The following is a 20,365-nucleotide window of genomic DNA, read 5'->3' on the forward strand; positions in this document are numbered from 1 at the left end:
TTTTAATCATCCTTTTTGGGAACCAGGCCCAGGTACCTCTGACTTTCTAAGCTTATTTTAGGCACCTTACATCACTGAAGAAGACTTTCCACATTTTCTTAACCTTTGGCATAAAAGAATTTGGCTAGAGATCCTCAGCTATTCGGCTTGTTAGTCAACTGGGTTTTTTGTTTTGTTTTGTTTTGTTTTGTTTTGTTTTTTATGTAGTATTCAGAGTATCTGGTTCCACTGATCTATTGCCTGGGAGGTTTTGATTCCTCTGAAAAGTGATTCGTTTTACTAGCCTTTCCTCATAGTTTCAATTCCTGGGCCCCAGCATCACCTTTATTGCCCCATGCCTCCTTTTCCCAAGGCGTTTAGACCTTTCTCTAGATAGGAGGACTAATACTGCAATAATAGAAACTCAAGACAAGAGTTTTTCAGCTTCTCCTAAACACTCTTTCCTTGGCTTCTGATGTCCTCTGAAATCTGATCCCACACAGCTTACCTCAGTTTATTCCTTGCTAGTTCTCTGTTACCTGGTGCCTCTGCTCCTGCCTGCCCGTCGCCCCCCATGCCGTGCTCATTCCTTCTGCCCATCTAAATGCTCTACCTGATTGTGCCCCATCCAAGGAGACTTCTTTGATCAAATAGGCCTCCTGAGAACCCCCTTTTCTTTGCAGTTTGGCACCTGCCCTCTGCTTGTTTCCTCTGTGTTAGTTTGATCTCCTTAGCTCACCTCTAAACTCCTGGAGGGTGGGCCCCATGTCTGTGCATCTCTGAGTCTCCACCTTGCTTGTCACTTGCCGTCCTGGACCATGCCTGTTGTTACTGTCCATGTCTGCAGCACATTCCACCTGGACTTTTCCTCTGTGAGTTCCATGCACCTGCAGAAGTGCATGGTCTTTTCATAGTGTGCTTTGAAACTGAGATGGTGAATTAGTGCACTTTGAGGCTTCCCTCATTTCTACACACCATATTAGTAGTCCTTAAGTGGGAATAGACATTCCTTCCCTTACTGCTTTATAGGATATTGTTGTGGAGATTCGGTGGCATGAATCAGGCTCAGGAAGTCAGGGGCGGCACATTGGCAGCTAGGTGGCAAATTGGCAGCCCCTAGGGCCAGGTAAAGCTCAATATTTTTATTTGACTAAAGGGTAGTATTTTCTTTGGTTTTGTTTGCTCTTTAAATGTTGAATTTGAGTGCCTTTAGCCTGGAATGCATCCTCTAACCCCGACAGAGAGAGCCATCATTTCCTGTTCATTTCTATCACACAGTCCCTGGAAGCATTTGAGTTTGAGACCCCTGGAATAAATACTGTTGAAGGAACCAAAGAAGATTAATATTGGCTGTTAATACACTTTAAAAAATATAAAGCAGTTTACCAGAAGAAATTGTCACTGTTAGTTCAGTTGCTTATTGAAATGGTGGCTTGTTGAAAGTAGGCAGCGTATAACTAAAAAAGCTGGATGACATTAAGATAAAAAAGGGCTCATCAACAAATACATGGTGTTTTGAGATAACTTCAATTCATAAGAAAAAGGAAAGGATTTGGAAATTATCTCGGCTCATGAGGTAGTAGTAGATGAAAAGGATACTTCAGAAAGCAATGTAAGTACATCTGTAGACTAACTGTGTACTAGGCATTATTCTAAGCACTTAAATGACCTATTTTAAGAAAGTAAAAACTAGAAGAAAGGGTACTGGGGAAAGATGCACCTAAATTATATTCTGATTTCTCTGTTTGAGCATTTGACATGCATTTTCTACTATGGAAGCATTCCCTCCCTTGTTTGTTTGTTTGTTTGTTGCCAACTCCTAGGTATATTCTCTAACCCTGATGGGAGTAGGGAGGGAGGTTTGGAATTTGCATGGAAATGTCAGATGCAGGGAAAATGTGTTATCTTCAGCTGTGTTATGTTGCCAGGGAAGTGAATGTGTTAATTAAAGTTGTTACATTTTATTTAGGAAGAAATGTAGAGAAAGTATTGCCACATAATCTAACAAAAGTTGTGCTTTTTGTAAAATAAAAATGTACTGATTAATTTTAATAGTAATACCCAACTTTTTACTTACAAGCAGCAAAATACACACATATGGCCAGCCCGTTGAAAATAGAAACAAAACCTCAAGCTTTTTCTCTCCCAAGGCCAGTTCCTTGTTAGGCTGCTGACACCCAACCTCCAGGCCTCCCCAGGATGCTGGTATTAAACATCTCATTAGTACTTACCTACTGTACGCTCTGGGCACTTGGTACATTTAAGCGTGTTTAGATTCTGCTGTCCAAACCTGACTTTCTCCAGCCTTTGGATTCCAAGAGTCATAGAGATGCATATGTCTTCTGCCTCTTTGTCAAGTAGTTCTGAATAGCTTTAAAAGTAGATAAGCACATAAGAAGGGGGTTATGTTCATTCTATAACTTAAAAGAACGCATTGTGGAAGTTTTTTTTTAATACTCAAACGATTAGTGTGGCCAAGCGTGGTGGCTCATGCCTCTCTAATCCCAGTACTTTGGGAGGCTGAGGTGGGTGGATCACCTGAGGCCAGGAGTTCAAGACCAGTCTGGCTAACAAGGCGAAACCCTGTACTAAAAATACAAAAATTAACCGGGCGTGGTGGCACATGCCTGTAGTCCCAGCTATTCAGGAGGCTGAGGCATGAAAATCCCTTGAACCCAGGAGGCGGAGGTTGCAGTGAGCTGAGATTGTGCTACTGCACTCCAGCCTGGGCAACAGAGTGAGATTCTGTCTCCAAAAACATTTAAAAATAAAAAAAAGATTGAGTGAAGAAAAAAAATTTACAGATTCCATCAGTCAAAGACATTTTAATATATCTCCTTTGAATTTCCATTTCTGTGTATAAGGGTTTTAAAAAATGTTACCATATTAAGTATACAGTTGTTTAATTTTCACATTACATGAGCATTTCCATTTCATTACCTGATTTTCACAACCATCGCTCTCTGATGACTATGTAACATACTCTCAGTGCATGTTTCTCTTACTACCCCCTATTGTTGGACTTCTAAATTGCGTCTGATTTTTCTCTGTTCCATGACACTGAAATAAATATCTTTGTGGTGAAAGTTTTTTGCAGTATTTAAAATTAGTTTCCTGGTTTGTGAAAAAGTGTAACTGTGTATAAACAATTTGCCTCATTCTCTTAACAACTTGATTGTTTATGGCACAATAAAACTGGTTCTGCAAAGAAATGTGAAATAAAAGCGCTTTGAATATTTTTTAAAAAATATCTTTATGATTTTATTGGAAGTAAGCATTGTGGAATTGTGAGTGTTAAGTTTTGTTTATTTGTTTTTTAATAGGCTTATTATGCCCGTGATGCTCTGGCTAAAAACCTCTACAGCAGGTTGTTTTCGTGGTTGGTAAATCGAATCAATGAAAGCATTAAGGTACAGAATTTCTATGAGCAAAATCTATTGTAATAAATGGTATTCACCGTATAAACATTAAGTTGAATAAAGTTTAAATTTATAATCAAATAATTGATTACTACTTACAAAGATTATTCCTTAAAAAGCGTTTACCATGTATAAGATTGAAATTGGTCAGGGATTTCGTTTATTTTGTTTTGCCGTGTGTGTTGCTTCTGACTGGTGAATAGTCGGATGGTCTTTGTGGAGTTACTCTGGAGGTCGGCGCCACAGGTTCCGGCCTGGCTCACCTGCTAGCTAGTTGTACACACTTCACTGAAAAGGTCATTTTACTTCACTAGATCTTAATCTATTCATTATTAAAATGAAGGTGTTGGACTAGGTGATTTCAAAAGGCACCACTAATGCCTTCTTTAAATATATCACCTATTATTAAAATTTCTAAAAGTTCTATAGCAATGCCCCATCTCATAAGTTTTTTTAAAAAACAGCTAAATTACAGTTATTTTCTTACTTAAGAAACATGATTAACTTGTAATATGTATCTGTGTTCCTTGGATGCTTGTAGTGTTATATTTCATGCCTTAATTAACCCTTTAATTTGAAACTTTTTTAAGGCACAAACAAAAGTGAGAAAGAAGGTCATGGGTGTTTTGGACATTTATGGCTTTGAGATTTTTGAGGTAAGATTTAAAAATTTTTTTGTAATGTCTTTAGTAAAGTGGAATGGTTAGAAATTAAATCTTGTGTTATATAGACATTATAAGTAACTGTAACTTTGAATCTACGAATCATCTTTGTGTAGATGCAACACACTATCACTTTGAATCTACCAAGTAATCTTTGTGTAGATGTAACAACATTTGGTCGTGTATTCCTGCATGTGTGCCAGAGAGAGAGAGAGAGAGAGAGAGAGAGAGAGTGTGTGTGTGTGTGTGTGTGTGTGTGTGTTTGTGTTGTGTGTATGCTGAGAGCCAGCATTTTTGAGACAGGGCTGCTTAAAAAGAACTTGTATTAGTACCTGACTTGAAATTGCGTATTTAGATTTCTAACTGTGAGGCTTCCAGCAAGCTACATGAGTATGGCTGTGGCCGTTTGTGTGTTGTTTAGAAAGTGTGGCAGGTTGGTGCCATAAAGAAAGCCACAGGAGGGCTGGACACAGGTTCTGGCCTGGCCAGGGCTGGTCATTTCATCTGTGAGACTCAGGGAAAGAGGGTTTGGATTAGGTGACTTGTTGAGTCTCATCACTGTGATCTTATGATAATGAACTCTGCTGCAGAGGTTGCTGAAGCTCATAGTGAATTTTTTAAATGATTCTATGCTTGTTACAGATTAAGTATTTAAACCATTTGTGCTTGGTTGAGCAACACATATACCTACAATTAGAATGATATAGAGAAGATGAGCATGGCCCCTGAAAAAAGTGGTTTGGAGAATAAAATAATCATTATGTACTTGTGTTAGAATTTCCTTTTTGCCCCCTTGCTAACTTTGACATTTAGAAAGAGTTTTAAGGATCTATTAAAACATTTATTCTCACTTTTAGGAGTGGCATTTTAGTTTGGTTCAGGGAAATAAGAAGTAGATCAGGCTCCTCATTTCTTAATTCTCCCCCACAAGTAAGATTTGTGAATTTCTTTAAGGAACCAGGCTCTGCCCAGAATGTTCCCAAAGAATTTACATGTTCTAGAAAATTAGGGTCACAGAATCACAGAAAAAAAACATCAGATCATTCCTTTCACCTAAACCAGACCTTGCTAGCGAATGCCTTTTTCTTAGTATGTTCTCCCTCAATCGTATTCTATATTTAATTGTTAATCGTAAGTACTAATTGAGGGCCCACTCTTTGTAAGCATTGTGGCAAGTGGTGTGTGTATTGTCTGATTTACTTTTCAAAACAGCCTCATGATATAGCTGTTATTATTACGAATCCCATTTTACAGATGAGACAGTAAAGCTCCCCAGGTCAAGTAACTCCCCAGGGGTATACAGCTACTTAGTGGCAAACTCAGCACCTAAACTCCAGGCCCTTTCAATATTTTCATTTATTGCTTTTCTTTCTTACTAAGATTGAGACCAGGGGCACTTCCTCACCTTTCTTCCCAAAGTAACAGGTTCCCCAGTATCTGGAAGTAAGAAAGAAATAAATATGGTAAGTCTCGTGACTCCCCTATTTCTCCACCCTCATCATCACTCCAAGCTCCTGGCCAGCATTGGGTGCCTTCCTAGATGGAAGTGTGTGTGCTGGTGGCTGTCCCCATGGGGTCCCCAGAACAGAGTTCTTCAACACAGCATCTGCTTGTATTGTTGCCCATTTAGCAGAATCTGCAAAGGAAAGCTACCAATTCCTTGGTAGAAAGGGAAGAATTTGAGGTTTCTGAGTTAAGAGAAATGCTTGAGTACACTCAGAAATGACTGCCAAAATTAATTTCTTTCTAGTGAGACCTCAGGTTACTGTCACTAAATGGGCAGAGTGCCAAAGTCATTCTTTACAGTTGGCAGGGAAAAGGACTTACTACCTAACACATTGCTGTGCTGATGTAGATTTAAATAGTTTCACGAGCAGGGGAGATGGTAAGCAGAGATTTCTCTGGAAAGTTAGATTAAGAAGATACATTCAATGACATTTCTAAAGTCAAAGAAACTGATTTTGTTTTAATTTTGCTAGAAAAAGATTATTGATCTTAAGCTAACGGGCAAGGGCTTAGTATCATGTCACAACACATGGAAACTTTAAAAAAATAGGTTAATGAGATTATGATGGGATATCTAGTTAACTTTGTCTTCCAGTAGGTCCTAAGATCTAATTAGCCCTGGGAAAAGAAATGCTTATAACACTCAAAGGAAACTGAGTTATAACTCATAAACAATTTGAGTCATTTCTCAAGCATTTATTGAGTTACCAGATACCAGTAGTAAACGTAACTAAGATATTCCTTGTCTGCATGGATTTTAAGAGTCTTGGCCCTAAGATTGAGAGTCTCTTGTTGCCAGAGGACACATCCTGTCAGGTAGAAAAGTCTAATCAGGAAACTATATTATGTTTTAAAAGTTTGTTTGCTGCAGACCTAATCAGAACAGAAGTCAGATGTTCCTGTGTAAACATCCTTTAACTTGGTGCTGGGTGAAATACCCTATACCCTTCAGCAGTCCAAGAATATTTTTCACTTCTGGTTAATTCAAGTTTCTCTCCATACCTGTCTTGCTGAATGTGTCCTCCTTCTGCAAGTTATACCATCATTTTTCTCAACACCGTTTCAACTAGACTTAACTTCAGTTTATGAAAATGCCTACGTTATATTTCCTTTTTTTTTTTTTTTTTTTTTTATTTTATGGTGATGGAGTCTTGCTCTGTCACCAGGCTGGAGTGCAGTGGCGCAGTCTCGGCTCACTACAACCTCTGCCTCCCGGGTTCAAGTGATTTTCCTGCAACACCACGCCCAGCTAATTTTTGTATTTTCAGTAGAGACAGGGTTTCACCATGTTGGCCAGGCTGGTCTCTGTCTTTTGACCTTGTGATCCACCCACCTCAGCCTCCCAAAGTGCAGGGATCACAGGCATGAGCCACCGCACCCGCCTGGCTGCCTGCATTATATTTCTAAATATTCTTCCTTTCTTCAGAGGATTACTCTATTTCAGTGGTTCTCAGAGAGCTGTGCATTGGCATCACCTGGGGAGCTTTTGCAAATTCAGATGTCTAGGCTGTACCCAGAGCAATTATATCAATCTCTGGAGATGGGGCCCCAGCAGCAGTATTTTTAAAGCTCTGAGGTGATTCCAGTGTGCACTCAAGGTTGAGATCAAATGCTCTATTAGACAGAAATCTCTGGAGTAAACTGCAAATTCCAAGCATGTGGTGTTCGTGCTGCTTGGCCACTGTATGGAACACCCTTGTAAAACAATGGGCCTCACCTACTGTTCATCTGGGCGCGGTGGCTCATGCCTGTAATCCCAGCATTTTGGGACGCCAGCGCGGTGAAACCCTGTCTCTACTAAAAATACAAAATTAGCTGGGCATGGTGGCTTGTGCGTGTAGTCCCAGCTACTTGGGAGGCTGAGGCAGGAAAATCGCTTGAACCTGGGAGGCGGTTTTCACTCCATTTAAATAGAACTTTCAGCCAAGGCCAAATCCAATCAGTTATATGTCTATAGCAAATCTTATAATAGCCATCAAATTATAAAAAGTTAACTTTCCTTCTCCATGCAGTAAATACTTTTTCTTTTTTTCCCCCCAGTTCCTTGAGAGAATCAAGATTCGTTTTTCATTATATTTAATTGTTCCCTCCATTTTCCTTTCTAAGCCCTCTCAGATTAATCTTCAGTTTTGATTTTTAATAACTTTTTTAAAATAAATTTACTTGTGGGGAGGTTAGATTAGAGATTTGGTTGGTGATTTTTAGGTACTTTCACCTGCTTTTTAATACAGAGTTACAGAAGTTTTTTTTCTTCGTTTAATAAGTTACTCACATACATTCCCAGATGACAGCCTATATGTTTCTGGATTCTTAGTGATGTTAGAACACATGGAGACATCAGGAAGCTCAGAGTATTAGGAAATCAAGAAAATTAAGAACTTAAAAGTACCACAAGTTGAAGTACAAGGGGTCAGACAGAGTATGGAAGAAGACTCAGATCCACATCAAGGCAAAAATGAAAATTTCTGTGATATTTTCCACCCAAGTGAAAAGAAACTGCTGGAGTATAAATAACATTTATTTTTTTCTTTGTTTTGTTGTTCTTCAGTTGACTGTAGGAATTAAGAGTTCTGCCTTTTAGAATACCCTGGGCATCTCTTTAAAAACTGGACAGTAAAGAGAGAGACTTTTTTTTAAAAAATGCATCTAATTGTCCCATGGCCCCACAGTTCCCATGAAAATGCCTTTTTTAGCTGAGCTGGTGGAAACCTTTCATTCTCTGTGGTCTGTCTCTAAAACGGAAGAGGGAAACTGATGCATTAAACCATGGGTTGATGACACATGGATTTGACTGCAAAACATTCCAGTACCAGCTGGAAGTGCTGCCTGGCTGGCCACATGTGATCCAATGTCAATCTGGAAAACAGATCAGTGGAACAATGATACCAAAAATAAGGTGAAGTGAATTAAAATTCATAGAGGAAAAAAAATCTAGCTGTACACCCTGGTAGAACAGAAGACCAACTTCCCAAAGGAAGAAAATTATAATGCAAATACTCCAATTCCACACATTTATGTTTGGACATTCTTATAACTGAAAAGACCGTCTGTGATTTCTGAGCAATATTTATAGCATATCCATAAAAGAACTGCTATTCTTTTTTTTTTTTTTAAAGGATGCTAAGTTAAAAAGTAAGTTGAGCAATCTACATTGATTTCAGCTCGTTTTCTACATACTTATCTGACAGGTATTAAAACTGGCAGAAATTTTTTTTTTTTTTTTTTTTTTTTTTGAGACGGAGTCTCACTCTATCGCCCAGGCTGGAGTGCAGTGGCCGGATCTCAGCTCACTGCAAGCTCCGCCTCCTGGGTTTACGCCATTCTCCTGCCTCAGCCTCCCGAGTAGCTGGGACTACAGGCGCCCGCCGCCTCACCCGGCTAGTTTTTTGTATTTTTTAGTAGAGACGGGGTTTCACCGTGTTAGCCAGGATGGTCTCGATCTCCTGACCTCGTGATCCGCCCGTCTCGGCCTCCCAAAGTGCTGGGATTACAGGCTTGAGCCACCGCGCCCGGCCAAAACTGGCAGATATTTTACTAGGAAAATCTGATTGGTCATTAGTGTTCTGTAGACCAAAGCAGGCAGTAGTAGCTGATTATTTCACCTTTCATTCAGTGGAGCTAGTTTAACACAGGCAAAGTGCTAATTACTTTCAATTATGGACTCCTTATTTATCTTGCCCTCATAAACCTCACTGAAAGGGACCCATATATGGTAAGAGTATGATAGGCTAGATGCAATGATTATTTCAAATAAAAAAATCTAATACATGGGCAGCAGTCATTGTTGCCTAGTAGGTTCACCTCATGATTATAAGATTTGTTTTCTAAATTGTTTTTGAAAGAAATTCTGACTGTGGTCAGCACCTTCTACTCTAGTTTCTTGCCTTCATTTGGTCCTTCTTATGCTAGAAAGCTTATAATTGAAGAGGAAGGAAACAATTTAAAGTAGATTTAGAAAGGAAAGTGATGACAACCACATGTTGTTAAAGATGATGGATAATGGATGGATATTTTTATGATGATGGATGATGGATGGATGATGATGATACATGATGATCGATAGATCAAACTGTGTGAATAGCCAGCAATCCCTGAATTCCAGAGCTGGGCACCCATCCCCATGTGTCAGTCTCGTGAATCAAAGTCTTATAGTGTATCTTTTATAGATATGCTGTAAATATTTCTCAGAAATCACAGACCATCTTTTCAGTTATAAGAATGCCCAAACTGGCCGGGTGCGGTGGCTCAAGCCTGTAATCCCAGCACTTTGGGAGGCCGAGACGGGCGGATCACGAGATCAGGAGATCGAGACCATCCTGGCTAACACGGTGAAACCCCGTCTCTACTAAAAAATACAAAAAACTAGCCGGGCGAGGTGGCGGGCGCCTGTAGTCCCCGCTACTCGGGAGGCTGAGGCAGGAGGATGGCGTAAACCCGGGAGGTGGAGCTTGCAGTGAGCTGAGATCTGGCCACTGCACTCCAGCCTGGGCGACAGAGCGAGACTCCGTCTCAGAAAAAAAAAAAGAGCACTGTAACGTCGTTTTTCTTAAAATTTGCTGTTTTTTAGTATATACCTGGAAGAAAAAATGTTAAGGGAAATTTTCTAAACCTTTAGCTAGTCATTCAATTTTGTAAATGTCTAAAAAGGAGACTATTTCATATTAAATGGTTTTCTCCTATATTTTGAGGATTTTTTAATACATTCTAAGAAAAGCAGTTCTTGTTTTGGAACCTATTTCTTGACACTGAGATATTTAAAAATGGACTGTGGTTAAGTGCATTATATTTTCCTGTAGGAACAGCATTATAATCAGAAGCTGTCAAAGGCTTTAACACCAAATAAATCTTTGCAAGGACCAGCAGCATATTTTGTAGCAATAATATAGCTCAACTTCCCTAAAATAGTGATATACACTCAAAATCCTATAACTTTTATTAAAGGTATTGACTCATTTATTATGCAGGAGACTTACCGGATGTAAAAATATAGAAACCCCCAAGCCAGCATGTTATATTCAAAATCTGACCTCAAATGAAAGTGCTGAACTATAAGAAACACTAATATGTAATTAACAGTATTTTTTTTGCTCAGATAAATCATGGTCTTTGTGTTTGGACTACTCACTGTTTCTAATACATTATATTCACCCGCAGACTCCTTCCCATTTCTGTGTCCCAAATACAGAGGGACAGAGCTGCCCCTTCTATTTACTGTCTTCCTTTCAATATTTATTGTTTTTAAAGAGCCTAAGAGTTTTAAAAATATCTGTCTTCCTTAAAGAGTATAAAATATCATCAGCCTCCTGTGTTGCTAAGGAGAATATACAAAGTGGCTAGTATTTTTGATACATCTTAAATAATGTATATTGGAGAGTTTATGATTGATACTTGTGAGTATAAACTAGTTATGAACCGACTGGGAATATGATTTCCTGGGTTTTGTTTTTTGTTGTTGTTGTTTGTTTGTTTTGATGTTGAAAGGATGAACTGAAAGTCTAGAATTCTTAAAAGAAGCCCCAGCGTTTAAAATTTGGTTATATTATATACTTCTAAACAAAGTAAGTGCTCACTATCCCAATCTATAGTTGGTAACTATAGCGTGAAATAGCAGAGAACAGACACCTTGCTGTTTTGCCTTTGTTCTCTGAAGCAGCCTCAGCTTCATTTAGGGAGGTTATGTAATGGAAAGCCCAGAAGGTACTTGTTTGAAGATGTTTCTAAGTTTTAGTTTTATTCCTTAGTCTTCAGAGATAAATGTGGGTAAGACAGTAGAGAAAAATTGCATGCTTGGAGCATGGGTGGAAAACTGGAGAGAGGAGATGAGTCATTCCTGGGGCAAGTTCCTGCCCACTTCCTCTTCTGGAGGCTTTGATTCATGAGCCTGACACATGGGAGAGGGCCTGGCTCAGGGATTGCTGGCTATTCACACAGTTCTTGACAAACCAAAAAAGTCTGTGAATATAAAGTTGCTTTGGGGCCTTCATATTCATCTGGTGGTTTCTAGTGTCAGTTTCGCTATTTTATGAAGGAGAGAGGGCCCAGGTTGAAAACCAGGTATTAATTTAATACTCGTATTAATGGAGAAATATGTTAGACATATACAAGTTGGAGTTCTATGAACTGCTACCAGGCTATTCGTTAATTTTCTGCAGATTATTGATTATTCCTTAAATTTTTGCAAGTTTTTAATCATATGTGAAGTCCCATTTTCCTCCACATTTGAACAGTGCCATCAACTTCAGCTTAGATCACAGGAGAGGTGTGTGTCTTTAGCCTTCACTTTGAGCAGTAATGGTCATCTGGGTGACCCATGATGTATTTTGGAGACTTGGATGTGTGTTTGCAATAGATGCTGATTTCTGTGGGGAAGTAAGTTAATTTCTACATCGGTGATTGTGCTATTCTATTTTTGTTCGGGGTTTTTTTTCGCGGGAGTGGGGGGTGTTTTTTTAGCTTTAGGGTAAGGTCAGACAGGCAAGTTTTTGTTATTAGGGCATCTCCAGGAGAATACTCTCTCCTTGTTGGTTTTTGAAAAGGAGCCTCAGCACAGTACTACACAGGGATGTGTCACTGGGGTGGGAAAGGGGAGTTACTTTTGGATCTTGATGGGTCTCTTCCCTGTTCGGCGATCCACCAACCACCGCTGCCCCTGACTCTTTGGGTGGATGTGGACCTTGGATACATGTCATACATGTTTTCTTTTTCCTGATAATTTATAATTAGAAGCATTGGATTTTGAAGGCTTAAAGCTTCAGGCAAGTTACATGATTTATCATTATTTCGGTCAAACCATTTTTATCCTGAAGAACTCTCCCCTAGCAAACCACAGTTCAGACACCACAGGAAGGTATTGTGGTCCTGTCTTTTGAATTGACTGGATATGGGTCATGAGCCAAAGTTTTACACCCATCAAAAATACAGCCTGAATGGTAAAAGCCATCATTTGTAACCATGAATAACTGTCAATACGTGCTCACTTTTAGAAGTTTATTGCTAATTGAGAACTGACTGCATTTTGTGTAATTTGTCCCTTTTTGCACCAGAATGCAGTAAGTATGACCTGTTTGCAGTGCTGGTCTGTTGCATGCTCCTGTGTTAATAGCTTCTCTAGCTGTGTGAGTTTTGCAGTAAGTGGTTGTTGAATAACCGTGTGGATATAAAATACAGAATCCATACAGGAGTTTTTAAAGGTTATGGGCAAATTTAATTTAGTTGTAATTTAATCCTTAAATTGTTTTGTAATTGTGAAGCTTTGCCTCTGGTTTCTAATCTGCTTATGTGTGTTTCATAGTCCTGTTTTAGAAGTGTACTTTGAGCTGTTCATAGCCACACAATGTGTCTGAGGACACTAGTGCTTTCCTTTCCTTTTCATTATTTGCTGTTTGATGATTTAGCATAATTGGGTTGAAATAGCTCCATGGGCACAGACTTGCCAAATAACAGATTTGTTCCGTGAGACTGTTGTCTAAAAAAAAATCAAAGATCTGCTCTTATTAATTTTTTACTTATTATGTTATTAATATTTTACTTTTACTTATAGGTTTTATTTATAGTTGCATCATATAAGGACATACGTTAGCAAAGCAATTGAGACTTTATGATATATGGAATGCCTTTATGCTGAGTAAATAATAATAAGGCATCTACACTAGACCAACTTCAGTTTCTAATTGAAATTGTTAACTCTGTGAATTTGAGCACAGGGTTTTTAAAAATTTGTGTGAAAATGAGGACTGAGAAGTACCCTTTGTATCTGACTATATTTGTCAAAAGTGTTGAAAATAAATGTTTGCCCTTTAGTAAGACCCTTTTAAATGTTTGCCCTTTAGTAAGACCCTTCAAGACATAAAACAAACAAACTTTCATCCTTGACTAAGTTTAGCATTAACAAGATAAGTCACTGATAGTATATTCACATGTGTTATTTATGACTTCGAGTTTAAAATTTCCTCTGATCACTGCATCACTGGTGATTAGAAATTCCTAGCTGACTTCCAGGAAAGAATGTAGTTAGATGCTGTAGCATAAGTATCATTTTTAAGTTTTCCTAAGTAGGACCAAAATTGATTTTTAAAGATCAACTTTCAGAAGACTCTGACTTTTTCACTTCTATCATATGTGGAGGGATTTGAAGGCCGGTGGCTGTGCCTGTTCACAAGGAGCAGTGAGCTTTGGCCACACCATTACATGTGGGCTCTCCTTGCTCATTAGACCAGGACTGGCCACCACTGTGGGAGAAGAGTCCATTTTACCAATGGTGGAGACATACTATCGCTTGCTCCCACTGCCACCATCTTTGGGCAGTAAAGAAAAATAGAGGTGAAAACAACAAGTTTTAGTGTCAGATCTACTTCTTCCTGGATGATGTGGTTCTTGATAAATTTATTCATTTGGTGCCCTCAGGATGTACAGCAATACATTAAGCCCTGCAGATTGTTCAGAAATGATTTAGACATAAAGCTTCTGTCAGTGAAATCATAAGAGATTAATATGAAGGAGAGGCTGCTGAGACTTGTAAGAGTGATCAGGGGTGTGGGCCTTCTACAGAGAGGGATTGTTTCTTGTCAGGGAGATGTTTTAATCTTTGGGTCTCCATTTGGAAGGAACTTCATTTGTTCATTCACTCAGCCAGTACATATTGAGAACTTGCTAGGTGTGAGGTGCTATGTAAGGAGTAGGAATACAGTGAACAAGAGAGCATGGTCAGCCCTCGCCCGTAAGAGTGTACAGGCTAGTGAGGCAGATGTATGTGAAGTTATCTGTACATGTGTACAGTTACACATACACACATGTTCATATAACATAATCTATAAAAAGGGTTAGGATGTAAGAGTCAGAGTGAGGGATCTGTCTCTGGATGGGGACAGTAAGAGGTCAGTTCAGGAGGACTTCCTTAAGCTCTGAAGTTTCACCTGAGAATGGAAGATTCAGAACTTGGTGACAGAGATTGTGGAGCTCACTGTGTCTTTGCTGAACTTTCAGCAAAGGAAGTGAGATTGTTTCTAGCTTCTCTGTTTGGGGTGCTTCTCTGTCAACTAAAAATCTTCATCCTTCAAATATTGCATCATTTGTGTATACTTCATTCATCACTTACTCATGACCCACTCCTCAAGTACCTGCAATGGGCAAGCGTCTGTCCTAGGAGCCGTGTGCTGGGCTGCAGTTAAATCTGAGAGATCATGTGTGGCATTTCTCATGGATTGAGATGTCTGAGTGTCATTGTTTTGGAAGAGCTAGTGGCATGGTTTATAAGGCTTTTTTTCATTTTCTCCATACAGGACAACAGCTTTGAGCAGTTCATTATTAATTATTGTAATGAAAAGCTGCAACAAATCTTCATTGAACTTACACTTAAAGAAGAGCAGGAGGAGTATATACGGGAGGTAATGTTGAAATGCTTTTTTAAAGTGTTGGTCCTTTTTTACTCATAATATAAATTCTAATTCAGAAGATAGCCTAAACAAGAAGCCATATTCAAAAGGCTACAAACTGTATGATTCCATCTGTCAATCTAGAAGAGGCAAAGCTATAGAGACTAATTGCCTATAAAACGCTATAGAGTCAGGGGTTGCCAGGAGATAGGAGTCGTGAGAGGGTTGTGGCTGCAAAGAGACAGCACGAGGGAATTTTGGGGACGGATTATGGTGGTGGTTACTTGACATTACACATTTGCCAAAACTTAGAGAACTGTATACCAAAAAAAGTCAGTATCACTGTAAGTAGATTTGAAAATATTTTGAGACTTTTTTCAATATCAAAAAGTATTGAGTATTCAAATTTATAGTAAAAATAGGTAATAGTTATTGAGCGCTCACTACATAGCAGGTATTAAGTGCCATGTATGGATTGTCTCATTTAATGTAATCTTAAAATAACCAGAAGTAGTGTTTGCAGAGTCTTTTCATCATTAATTTAAAAATATATATTTGCTTTTCATCCTATTATTTTTAAAAATAGCCAGTCTTTTTCCAGGTATAAAATTAGTTATTTAAAAAAATAAAAGGGAGGAATTGTTATGTTTATATTTTTATTTCCTTTTTTGTTTATTTGCCTTAATATTTTAGTAATGATATTACCTGTTTTCCTTTATTTTCTTAGTATCATTTAAAGCCATTAAGGACACTGAATTCTCTTTTATCTTTCTTTCCATATAGATTTTTCTAATGTGATTGTTATCCCCAGTGACTTAGTAAAACAACCCATTTACTCGAAAGCTAAATCATAAATATTTCATCTTTATTTTTTAGAATACTCATTATGCTTCAGAAATGTTTTATACTTGTCTGGCACCTTTTGGTAACATAAATATTCTAAAAGCACGATTCATTCTTTTCCTGTCTTCTCATCATGAAGAGAATGCCCAAACTTTGATGGGTAACTTAAAACAGTTTGTACAGATCGTTTAAAACACTTCTAAGAATATATAGAAAGATTCCTAGCTTGCTTTATGAATAGAAGACAAATAAATGTTTACATTTATAGACAGAATGTAAGTAGACACAGAAAGATTACATTTGGCTTTACGGATTTGGCTTTGTAGCCAGTGTTAGAACCAGTGGATAGGTTTTCATGTCTTTCCTTATGTTGAAAACACTTTGTGGTAGAGCTGGCCTTTTTTTAGCACTTGAAAGAGTTAACTTCCCTAAAACACAAGACTGACTCTAAAATTAATTTTTTTCCTTATGATTACAGATTCAGAACAGAAGAATCTAGGCCTTAAATTCTTGGGATCAAGTTCTAACTTATTTCCTTATAAACATTGTAAACATACACAAAGTAATATTGACCCAAGGGCCTGTTGAGTAAATATTTGGCCCAGGGCCAGTGAAGTGCATGGGAAATTGCTGCAGATGGGAGAGTGGAATGGAAGGCAGTCTCAGAACAGGTCAAGGGTGTTTGCTTCAATCAGATTATGTCAGTGGTAGGCAGCTGCATTGAGAAAGTTTTGGGAACTGCCTGTGACATTTGCAGTACCCATTCTGTAAAGAAAATAAATTCAGAGAGGAAGGGAAATACGATAAGATGGGCAAAGTCTGCTTTATGGATGGTAGTGTCGTGGCTTCATCTTGTGTCATTGGATTTTGTTCTGTTTTGTCTTTTAGGATATAGAATGGACTCACATTGACTACTTCAATAATGCTATCATTTGTGACCTAATAGAAAATGTGAGTACTTAGGTACAGTTTTCTAAAGAATATTTTAGTACTATAATTCACCCTTACAAATGTTCTCAGTGCCTCAGTGTTAAGCATTAGTATTTTCACTGTTATACACACACACATACACACGCACACACACACACACACACATATATGTTAAGGAACTGCAGAGTTCTAGAGATTTTATTGTAGCCCTAAGAGATCATACACAGTTCTTGAACACATACATAGACAGCTGGATGTTTTGATACTTAGCCAGGATCCCCTGTGGCCATATCACAACACCCTTTTATGACCTTCAGACACTAGGCCTTAAAGGTACCAGCCTTTCTTGTATGGTTGGATTCCAGGTCTATTCCATGGCTCCTGGGCGTGTGAGTACTGATCAGAGTAGGCTCTGAGCAGCCATCCAGTTTTTTGCCAAATCATAATATTCATTTCATTCCCAAAGCTCTGATGACCTCTTAACATACTATTCAGCAGGTATTATATTAAGTTTAAGAGACATAAAGGGATGACCCCTGGAGCTGCGTTAAGTGGGACCCCAGAAGTGGCTCTAGTACAGCTGTAGCATTGATTCAGATCATACATGCAGAGGGCATTGCATGTGTGACTGCAGGTGGCCAGGGACCTGGAATTTTTCAGGTGACCCAAGTATGTGCGTATGCGAAGAGGCTTAAAGTGTGAAAAATTATTGGATAATTTCGAGTAAGCTTTCTGCGTCCAAGATTTTTGTTTTTAGATCATATTCTGTAGTTTATTATAAATGAATTAAATGTAGGAAGACTGATTTGGTGTGTGGAAAACAGGAAACTAATTTATGCTTGGGATTACTAATACCTGATTTTGAATAAGTAATTTGAAACAGTGTATAAGCTTTATTGTCCTGCAGTAAGCAAGACCAGTTTAGTGAGGTGAGTGCTGTGTTTAAGGAATACGATCACGTGCTCTGAATGAATATCAAATCATTTTCTACTCATCTTTTACAAAGCTTTTTGGGAAATATGTAATTAGCCAGTATTTTTTTCCTCAGTATTCAGCACATTCCTAAAAGTTGTTTCTCTGATTAAATTGAACATAAAAACAATATTCTAAGGCGTCACTATTTTTCAATAAGAAATAAACTGTGTTTCAGAAAATCTGAACAATGTTGAATGGGAACACTAATATTCCATGTAAGCAGTTCAGATCTCTGATTTTGGCTCTGAAAAGTGAATTTCCTAAAAATTTTCCTGGTACATTTTGTGAAGGAGGTAATTTGCTATGGGAATCTTAAGTTTCAGATTTCTGGTTAGTATGTTTTCCTTGATAAATATAACCTTGCATTTAATTATTCTCTTTTAAGAAGGGGAGAAAAAGAACAGTGGTAATACACTTAATTTAAGTAGATTATCTCAGCCAAAAATTCCCTTGCAATATGATTGAAGAAGTTCATGTTCACATAGGAACCTGGGTATATAAAGGAAATGTTTCCTTCCAGCATCATTAAACAATAATGTTTGTTCTGGGGGGATGTTATGAACACACTTGATTCCTGAGAGTCCACACTTCCCCAGGGTTTTGTGTGGAATGAATAAATGCTGGTCAGAGGATGTCGTGGCCTTGTGAGCAGAAGGGGAGAGGAACCAGAGGACTTTGCCTGGGTGGAAGTAGGTGGGGTTGATGGTCAGTGGAGTGGATTGTTTTTGGAATTAAGACTTATGACCCCATAGGGGCAGTCCATGGAGCAGCAGTCTTTATTTAGCAAAGTAGAAGCTTCCTGACTTCTGGTTCAGTTTAGGGCTGACTACTCTTGGAATAAAAATGACCACAGGGTCTAGATATGCAACAAACAAATTTTCACCTATGTTTAACATCCATTTAGAAATTCCACGTGAATTTCTAAAATCTAAATCTATATGAAACAGATATTCTTGAAATCAGCTTGATTGCAGTGATTGTTAAAAGCAGCATCTCAAATCACAGCATTTTTTTTCTAGAAAATTAACTTTATTTTGAACACATGAACAATTTGGAAACACAGAAAACGAGTTTCCTTCTTAGGAGTGAATCAAATAATGGCCTTAGAAGACTGTGCTTTGTGATTTGAGACATGTTATAGAGGCTGTATTGTCACATTCATTTCTGCTTTTAGGTTTGTTTTTGAATCTTTGAGATCCAACTTGTCTTTTTCTAAGAGTATAAATTTCAGTCATCATCAGGCTAAGGTGTCTGAGGCAACTCCCAGGTACTGTTGTGCGGGGAGAGAGAGACCAAGAAGACACACTCTTCCCAACCACACCACCATAAACACACCTGGGATCCTTCAGGAAAGAGCTGATTCCTGAGGCTTTTGTTACTGTTTTGATTCTCTGCTTTTTGTTATAACTGAACAGACTTTTCTTGTGACTAAGTTGATTGTGTTTGATGGTGTCATTAGGAATAATTATTAAAACAATACAGTGAGGAAGGAAGGAAACTTTTTTATTTCCTTTTTCCCAGAACACAAATGGAATCCTGGCCATGCTGGATGAGGAGTGCCTCAGACCTGGCACAGTCACTGATGAGACCTTCTTAGAAAAGCTGAACCAAGTATGTGCCACCCACCAGCACTTTGAGAGCAGGATGAGCAAGTGCTCTCGGTTCCTCAACGACACATCTCTGCCTCACAGCTGCTTCAGGATCCAGCATTATGCTGGAAAGGTATGGGGGAGCTGTGAGCACCCAGTCAGGCCTGCCAAGTTACCCCTGCAAGGAGGCTGTGCCTCAGAGACGGGCATTCGAAACCCCATTAACGTGTGAGGACAAATTGAGCTGCGCTAAAGTGGTTGAATCAATAAATATTCAATAGAAATAGAACCTGGACCATGATGACTAAAATCTTATTGATATAGAAAACCGAAAGCAAAGCTAATGGACTTAATGAAGAGTCTAAATATATTTTTTGAATCAAACTCTTAAGCTATCCTATATAACATATCTATTAACACTATTGAAGGAGACTTGCCAGTACAAATTAGGAGTCAGTAAAGACTTAAGGCTTTAAAAACACAAGCCATTTAACAAAAATAATGAATTCTTTGAGATTTTGAAATGACATTAGGGAAGATATTTACTTTTTTTTAAAAGTACTTATTTATTTGGTTAATATTTGGGGGAATTAATTTTATGCCATCTAATATATAAAGACAACCCTAAAAACAATCTTAACTGATTAATCTTTAGAATCCTGAAAGATTATTGATTAGAGCTAATACTTCCTTTTTCATAAAATTGCAAACTTCAAAGGGGAAAAAATGCTTGATTATACATTTGTAAAAATTCAGTTTATAGTACCTGAATTATCTTTAATTTCAGAATGTTAGAACTTGGTACCTTATGTTTTTATTAACCTATATTATTAAAAGATAATTTCTGATCAGTTTTTCTTCTGCTTCAGGATATTTATGAAAATGTTAGTATTGTTTCTGTTTTGCCCCATCTACTTTTAAACAGACTAGAATTGGCATATGAGAACTAAAAAATAAAAGTAAAACCCCAGAATATTTTCAGACTCCTAAAAAAATGCAAAATCCTTTGAAAATGTTATGATAACATTTTTGGAGTTTATTCTTGCAAATCCTGAATGGTAATAGAATTTATTTTGATCTTGTCTGTGATT

The 20,365-nt window shown here is 38.1% G+C and overlaps 1 protein-coding gene and 1 non-coding gene across 12 annotated transcripts in view; both read left to right on the plus strand.

Annotated features, from left to right (window-relative positions):
• The window catches only part of MYO1B (myosin IB), a 181,348-nt gene that overhangs the window by 123,199 nt on the left and 37,784 nt on the right, over window positions 1–20,365 (plus strand). For 7 of the 11 annotated variants that reach the window (XM_009182647.3, XM_009182648.4, XM_009182652.3 and 4 more), the window contains 6 exons: window positions 3,303–3,389; window positions 3,989–4,054; window positions 12,610–12,615; window positions 14,845–14,949; window positions 16,669–16,731; window positions 19,207–19,407. In XM_009182647.3, coding sequence (XP_009180911.1) covers window positions 3,303–3,389; window positions 3,989–4,054; window positions 12,610–12,615; window positions 14,845–14,949; window positions 16,669–16,731; window positions 19,207–19,407 — 528 coding nt within the window. The remainder of the gene's footprint in view (window positions 1–3,302; window positions 3,390–3,988; window positions 4,055–12,609; window positions 12,616–14,844; window positions 14,950–16,668; window positions 16,732–19,206; window positions 19,408–20,365) is intronic. The other 4 variants (XM_003907741.5, XM_021924386.2, XM_021924385.2 and 1 more) reach the window with 1 other exon arrangement.
• LOC116269272 lies at window positions 4,723–4,830 on the plus strand. Its single transcript, XR_004176752.1, has one exon. It is a non-coding gene; the product is annotated as a U6 spliceosomal RNA (small nuclear RNA).

The sequence above is a fragment of the Papio anubis genome, chromosome 10 (assembly GCF_008728515.1).
Source record: "Papio anubis isolate 15944 chromosome 10, Panubis1.0, whole genome shotgun sequence".
Taxonomy (NCBI): domain Eukaryota; kingdom Metazoa; phylum Chordata; class Mammalia; order Primates; family Cercopithecidae; genus Papio; species Papio anubis.